Source organism: Rhincodon typus, chromosome 3 (genome assembly GCF_021869965.1).
Source record: "Rhincodon typus isolate 14 chromosome 3, sRhiTyp1.1, whole genome shotgun sequence".
Lineage (NCBI taxonomy): Eukaryota > Metazoa > Chordata > Chondrichthyes > Orectolobiformes > Rhincodontidae > Rhincodon > Rhincodon typus.
The window spans coordinates 47,661,924-47,669,991 of NC_063334.1; the positions used below are offsets into that span (position 1 = coordinate 47,661,924).

An 8,068-nucleotide genomic window follows, 5' to 3' on the forward strand; every position below is an offset into this window, starting at 1 on the left:
TCTATCTGACAAATGAGAATGTCCTCTCAAAATGATAGAAGTTCAGAAAACTTCAAGGGGAAAAGTCACATTCAACAATGTTACACATGTGGTCACTATTATACTGGTGGCTTATATGAATTTTGGCTCTCAGTAATAACATTACTAAAGTTGCTTTTAATTTACTCTGTGTGTGTGCTGCACTGTTAGTTATTGATACAAACAATGCAATCAAGGGTAGGCAGGCCATATTTGCTAATTGAAGCTCACAGGAAGCCTTAGTAAAATGTGGATTTCTCTGCTTGTAGCTACGCAAGACTCTCACGTTGAGAGTTACAACCCAGCACTGTTCTTTTAGGAAGTAAAAACACCTTTATTTCAGCTTTTTTTATTCCACCAATATGTTCATTTTTCCTGAGTATACAACTGAGAAAAATTGAACAGATTTAGTCATGTAAATGCTCAAAGCTGGCAGATGCTAGAATCCAAGGTATCGAAGTAATCCAACTTATTAAAATTAAAAGAGCCTCGGTATAAAAGTGGCTTTTGGTAATGCACAACTAATCTGTGAAATTGAACTTTCTGATACACTGAGCAAATGTGAATCTGACATCAAATATTTACAACAATAACCTTTTATGTTGTCTTGAATGAAATCCTGATGCCCCTGAATTTGAGAATTTTAACTCATTCAAAATCCATCAACTTCGATTGAAACTAGGCCCAGAGTCTCTCCCACCTTCCCTGCCACTTCTAAGGAGGTGAAATTTCAATCAAAACTGTTTCTTGCTCTTGCTAAATCATTTATCCCTGTTAGGTTCAGTATGAACCACCAAGTTTTCAGGGTTACAATGGACTTTTCACTATAACTTGTTCATTCCGTAGTGGTTAGAACAAGGGCCAAGTTGATCTCATTAAGTTTGTGATCCCTGATTTCAGTTGTTAACATGGGCCAATCAGGGAGCCCTGGCTGACAGATATAAACAGGTGATTCAGAAAGTCTCTTCACTGTAGGGACTGGCTCTTACCTCGTTGGTCAGAATCCATGTACTGTGCACATGTTAATAAAAGGTGACTGGTAATGGAATATGGGCCTCTGTGCAGTTATTTCAATTCACAGCATTATTTGGGTATTAGTGTTCATCTTAGCTGATTTATTTATTTTCTGCTGGGCTGCAAGATGATTGTTGGTGAGTTTCATGATAGTTGGATGAAGGTTTTGTTGAAATATTTTTAAATAATGAGCTCCTGTGTTTCAAGAAAATCAGTCCCTAGAGTAAGGAAACTTCCTGAATTTCCTGCTAAATCTGTCAGCCAAGGCTCCCTGATTGGCCCAGGTTAGCAATTTCAGTTTCCTCGTGTTTCAACATCACTCTGTTGTGTCTGGGTATCTTCAGTCTCTAGACAAATGGGAATGGGGTAATATTGCTTATTTCTCTGTATGTCTACTTCATAGAGACCTTGTACCCCAATCTGGAGTGACTGAGGCCAAGGATGAATGTGGCTTCTGAAAGCCACACTTCTGCCCTTGCTTCTGATCTCCTCTGTCCATGACACCCAAGCTGCAAACTCCTCTCTTTCCCCAAATTAAGTCACTTTTTTTTCTGGTGCTAGTCTATGGCACTGCTCTTCAGCTAGCAGCTTGGACCTTCCACAGGTCGCTGCTGCTCACAGTGGCTGCAGCCTTTGACTTCAGTGGCTTTCGTTAGGATTAGGAAATTTCTGCCCCAGGATTGACTGGTCAAGAGGACTGTCAGTTAACTGTTTAATCTGACAATATTTCTCACTGGTGGGGCGGGGGGGTGTTGCTCTAAAGATGCCCGACACCAGATATAGACAATAAAAATCCAGTCATTTATCTTTTTGATATCCCTAACATAGTAGGTTTTAACTGCAACAAAATGTATTTATGCCATTGCAGTGATGAAGACAATGAAGATGGATTCTGTCAGCCATACAGGGGAATTGCATGTGCTCGATTCATTGGAAACCAAAGCATTTATGTGGATTCTCTCCAAATGCAGGGAGAAATTGAAAACCGTATTACTGGTAGGCAGCAGAGCAATAAATGCTTGTACTTACTCTTTACTGAAAATGAACACTGTCTTTTTTTAAATTCTATCTGATGTTGCATGTCAACCTCCTCATTAAGTGTCATTTGAACACGTCTAGACATATTGTTTGTTTTAACATTTTACATGTATATTTACATGATTATGCATGCCACACAAACTGATTTTCGACATGTTCAAACAAAGGGACAACATCTTTCCCTATTGCTTCTGCAATTTAAGCACTAAACAATTATTGGTTGTTTAAGTGCTTTTAAATAATGTTGGGATGTCTTGGTAATCTATTTTAAAACAAATCCAACAAACGTTTATTAGTGCCAGTTTATAAAATAAGAGTTCCTTTAAATTTGGTTCCTTGAAGATGAGCTCCACAATTTAAATGTTCCCACAAAACACCATCAGAAGTACCCAAGTGTCGTGTTTATCTCTTGTTATACATGCTGTGTCCTTCTGATAATATCTATGTTCGGATTTGACTTTCTCTCTGCGAAGGTTTTGATCAAGAGCACTATCTTTTTTTTTCAGTGACAGTTGTGCAATTTTCTGTGACTGAAATATTGATTCCTGTATTTTTAACAATTTTATGTATGCTGCATGAGGGAACCAGGGGTGAGATGTAAAACAAAAGCAAATTGGCAGTTTGCTTTTTTTCTTTTTAATGTCAGTCATTAAAAACAGGGGGCAGAATGTGAAACAGGCATTTTCTGAAGAAGGGTCTCGACCCGAAACGTCAGCTTTCCTGCTCCTCTGATGCAGCTTGGCCTGCTGTGTTCATCCAGCTCTACACCGTTTTATCTCAGATTCTCCAGCATCGGCAGTTCCTACTATCTCTGCCAATCTGCTGTTGTGTATATTAAGTTATTGTCAAAGTCAAATATCACTTTTTTATTGAGAATGAATTGATTGCTGCAGTATACTGACAAGAAAAATATACAATTATGGCTATAATTGCTGCATTATATTTAAGCATCAAAATTCAGGAAAAATATAATTCATGTTCATGAACAATAAATAGTTACAGGAGTCATAAAAGTTCTAATTTTTGCTTTGAAGTTAATACTGAAGCCAGATTTTCAAATCTATAAGGAGATCGAATGTTTGCTTAACCTCAGCTTTTCATGTGTTCCCGTTATTCCTCAAATTCCTTTATAAAATTAGTAGATAAAATGTAATTGCCTTGCTTTACTCTATTCCCCCATTTTGTTTCAGTCTTTCATTTATTGTCTATTTATACAGTAATTTTCCTTCTCTGGCAGTACCACGTTACCCCTGCACACCCTCCCCAGTCTATAGATCTTACTTGAGAATTTACTAATGACACTGTATCATCATTACAAATGTCACTACTGTCATTGCTGGTGCTGTATTTGCAAAGATGCACAACTTTATTTGTCACCATTTGAGCTGACTGAGAAATTCGTAAATTAATATCAGAGAAATGTTTGAATATGTGCAATGAGGTAGGATTCCAAACTAATTCTTAATTGAGACATTTGGCTCATTGAGAGCTTTCCTTCTAATATCAGATTAATTTTTCAAAAGCAATCTACTACAGATGCTGGAAATCTGGTCATCCACCCTATTTCTCTCGCCACAGATGCTTCCTGACTTTCTGAATATTTCCAGCATGCTCAGATTAATTTTTACTTCAATAAGTTTATTAAAGATGTTGTTTCCTTGATTCATACAATTTCCTGTATTTGAAATTCACAAATATGTAGGACTTTCAAGCTCACAGCCTGTATGAATAAAGGGGCCCTTGTGCCCAGTCAGACTGTTGAACTTCATATTTGCTTCTTGTAGTATAGAGACCCCATGTGGCAAAGTGAAGCAAGTTCTGTTTAGTAGATATTTGAATTATTTATGACAATTGAAGAATGCAGAAATTAGACTTAAATGTGTGGAATTTTAGCATTTCAGAGAACAAAGATCTAAAGTTGCTGACCATGAAGCTACTGAATTTCTTAAGTAGCAGTGTTGTATTATACTGCAACACATTTCAATGGAACTGGTATGTTTGCAATACGCACCTACCATGCAATTTTTCAACAAAGATAGATAAGATTTCATTGCTACTTTGCAGCTTAGCAAATGATATAACAAGTTTTTTTTTTACTTCATGCCAGGATCAAAACAAAATCTGTGGTTGTCAAAACAAAATCAATGACAGTTTATGATCATCGATGTCAAGGTTTCTAACATTGATAAAATAGAACAATTTAGTGAACAAATAGTGATACTCAGCCAATTTTGTATTTTATTTTAAAGTAGCTATTTATATTTTAACTAAGGATTCCATTGGGCGGAACACATTCTAAACTGTAATTATCTAAAAATAAAATGCTGTGTATTCATGTGGGTGCTTTATGTTTTCTTTTAATATTCATTAAACAACTCTGGGTTTTAAAACTAAATTCCACACATTTGCCACATATTTTGGTGTGTCATTAAAATTTTCAATTTGAAGATTAACATTATGCACATTAATTACTTAAAATTTAGGTTGTAACTAGAAGTTTATTTTTAATCAAATAAAGTAAGGAATGTATAAAACTGGAACAGGTGATATATTGTAATAGTGCCTTTGATAACTATTGGTTTAATGTAGCAATGATTTACAAACAAATATTGTGCTTTTCATTTCAGCTGCATTTACTATGATCGGTACTTCCACCCACCTCTCAGATCAGTGCTCACAATTTGCCATTCCATCTTTTTGTCACTTCGTGTTCCCTCTCTGTGATGACAATTCCCATAATCCCAAACCAAGGGAGTTATGCCGGGATGAATGTGAAGTTTTGGAAAATGATCTGTGTAGAACAGAATACATTATTGCAAGATCAAACCCACTGATTCTTATGCAGCTTCAGTTGCCAAACTGTGAGGATCTGCCACTACCGGAAAGCCCAGAGGCTGCAAGTTGCATGAGAATTGGAATTCCCGTGGATCGGATTAACAGATGTAAGTATGAAAAAGATTTGGTTTGTTTTAACTAATCCCATCAATCATCAGTCTGATCCATTCTCCTATGGCTGTCTCATTTAAAATATCGTCCTTCAGATGACTAAATGTTTAGAGCATTGGAGCACTCACTCTGATATACTTCCAAGTTACTAATTGAATATAGGAAGCACCATTTTCAAATGTCAGGAAACAGAGCTTTCTAGGCTTGCAAAGGAGCGAATGTTCCTGACAGCGACTCAATGACCACCGCTCACTCCCCCACACATCCCCACTAAGTCTGTTTATGTTTAGACTGTATCAACAGAGTAGAAGAGTAACATTATACCATATATAACAATGCGTTGACATGCTTAATCAGGAGGCATTTGTGTTTCTCAAAGGACATAACTTTTAATTGCGGTTAAATAATGAATAGCTGTAACAAGATTAATTAATTCAGAGTCCAATTGAGTCATCTCAAATGTCGTCTTAAAAGACAGATCTTTCATGAATGTAGTTGATAAAGTCATTTTGATTTTGGACATTTTGGCTCCATGTCAAATTAATTTGCTTATTTTTTTTGAAAATGTGATACATACATTTGACTGCAAGTTGCTGATTTACGAAAATTGGAACAGCTGTAGCCCATTCAACCACTTGAACCTGTTTCTCCACTCAGTTAGAACATGGCTGATCTGCACTTTAATTCAATCTAATAGTCTTGATACCACAAAAACACGCTTTAAAAATCTATTATTTTTTATAACTTGCAATTAACCGAGATTCAACATCTTTTGGGGGAGAGGGTTCCTGATTTCCACCACCCATTTTGTGAAAATATTGATCCACACATCCCTCTTGAACAACTATTGCCAACGTTTTAAAGAATGCACCTGTGTTCTGGACTTCCTCACCAGAAGAAATAATTTCCCTTCATCTACTCTGTCATCTACTCTATTGTGCAACTCAATTATATCACTCTTAATCTTCAGCACTCAAATTAATACAAGTGTTGCCTATACAACCACGTGATAGGTTTCCTCTTTTCCTCACTTCTTCATCTCAGTATCCTCCACATTTAAAAGATCATCCTTTGCCATTTCCACCACAATGCCACTATCAAACACATTTCCTCCTCTCCTGTCAGCATTCTAAAGGGACTGTTTCTTCTGGAACACCGTGGCCTACTCCTCTATCACCCCTAACATCTTTTGCTTTCGCATGGTGCCTTTCCAAGCAGTTGCAGGAGGTGCAATACCTGCCTTTCACTTATCTTCGCATTGAAAAAGGTCCTGAAAAATTTCCCAAGGTAAAGCAACAATTTACTTCTTCTAATATATATACTACATTTATTGCTTCCCCCTACATTGGTGAGACCAAATACATATTGACTGACTGCTTTGTGAAACACCTCTTGTCAGGACTCAAGCATGATAGCAATCTTTTAATTGCTTTGTTGTTTTGATTCACCATCTTGCTCTCATGCTTACATTTGTTTCCTCAATCTGTTGCAGTATTCCAGTGAAGCTCAGCATAAGCTTTTGATTAGGCACATTACAGCCTTCTGAACTCAATGAGTTCGCAGTTTCAAATCATGAACTCTGTCCTTCATTTCCCCTCAACAGCAAGTCTATATCATGTTTTGCTTTTAGACAGAGCTGTTCTTCATCCTAATATTAACACTGTGGAACATGGTGGTGTAGTGGCAATGTCACTGGACCAGTAATCCAAAACCTTCAGAAGTAGCAAGAACTGCAGATGCTGGAGTCAGAGTCAATGCAGTGTGGAGCTGGAGGAACACAGCAGATCAGGCAGCATCAGAGGTGCAGGAGAGTCGATGTTTCGGGCCTGAGAGGGCAGGACTGAGAGGGGGGGAGCAAGCTGGAAAATAAATAGAGGGGAGAGGGGTGGCGCTGGGGCAAGGTAGGTGGGATGTATATGGATGCAGGTAGGGGTAGTGGGGATTGGCCTGTGGGAAGGGTAGGGGTGGATAAGTGGGTGCAGAAGATGGACAGGTAGTGTCAGGTCAAGGAAGCAGGGATGAGAGGGAGGATTGGACATGGGATGAGGCCGGGGGTGGGAGATTTTGAAACTGGTGAATTCTGTGTTTAGGCGGTCAGGTTGTGGGCTCCCAAGGCAGAACACGAGGTGTTGTTCCTCCAGTTTGTGTGGGGGCGTCATTGTGTCATCAGAGGAGGCCCAGGATGGACATGTCAACAAGTGGGAGAGAAAGTTAAAATAGATAGCAACCGGAAGGTGTTGTTGATTATAGTGTATGGAGCGCAGGTTAGAGGATATACAGATGTATCCTGTCGGATATGAAAGTTTGTCTTGGGTCTCGGATGGAGGTGAGAGAGGAGGTGTAAGGGCAAGTGTAGTGCCTCCTGCGTTTGCAGAGAAAGGTGCCATGTGTGGTGGGGAGTATGGAGCGGTCGAGGGAGCCGCAGAGCGAGCAGTCCCTATGAAAGGCAGATAGGTGTGGGAAGGGAAATATGGTGGTGTCGAATTGTGGGTGGCAGAAGTGACGGAGGTTGATGCGCTGAATGCAGAGGTTGGTGGGGTGATATGTGAGGACCAGGGGGACTCTGACTTTATTTTTGCTGGAGGGATCTCAAACCCCTTCCCCTGCTGATGAGTGCTGATGAAGAGTCTGGGCCTGAAACGTCAATTCTCTGCTCCTCTGATCTGCCTAACCAGCTATGTTCCTCCAGCTCCACACTGTATTGACTCTGACTCCAGCATTTGCAGTTCTTACTATGTCCATCTTCTTCGCCCACTTATCTGCCCCACCCTTCCCACTGCCCAATCCCCACTACTCCCACCTGCATCCACATATTACTATCCCACCTACCTTCCCCACCCATCCCTCTTCCCTCCATTGATTTCCCAGCTCATTTCCCCCACCCCAGTCCTGATGTAGGGTCTAGGCCCAAAACATCGACTCTCTTGCTCCTCCGATGCTGCCTGACCTGCTGTGTTCCTCCAGCTCCACATTGTATTCAGGAACAAAAACAAAGTTGCTGGAAAAGCTCAGCAGGTCTGGCAGCATCTGTGAAGGAAAAAACAGAGTTAAC

The 8,068-nt window shown here is 39.4% G+C and overlaps 2 protein-coding genes across 8 annotated transcripts in view; both read left to right on the plus strand.

Annotated features, from left to right (window-relative positions):
- Positions 1-8,068, plus strand: part of auh (AU RNA binding protein/enoyl-CoA hydratase) — a 941,118-nt gene that overhangs the window by 471,081 nt on the left and 461,969 nt on the right. The window lies entirely within an intron of this gene.
- ror2 (receptor tyrosine kinase-like orphan receptor 2) overlaps positions 1-8,068 on the plus strand; it is a 343,404-nt gene that overhangs the window by 312,126 nt on the left and 23,210 nt on the right. For all 3 annotated transcript variants that reach the window (XM_048595341.1, XM_048595342.1, XM_048595343.1), the window contains 2 exons: positions 1,901-2,028; positions 4,698-5,012. In XM_048595341.1, coding sequence (XP_048451298.1) covers positions 1,901-2,028; positions 4,698-5,012 — 443 coding nt within the window. The remainder of the gene's footprint in view (positions 1-1,900; positions 2,029-4,697; positions 5,013-8,068) is intronic.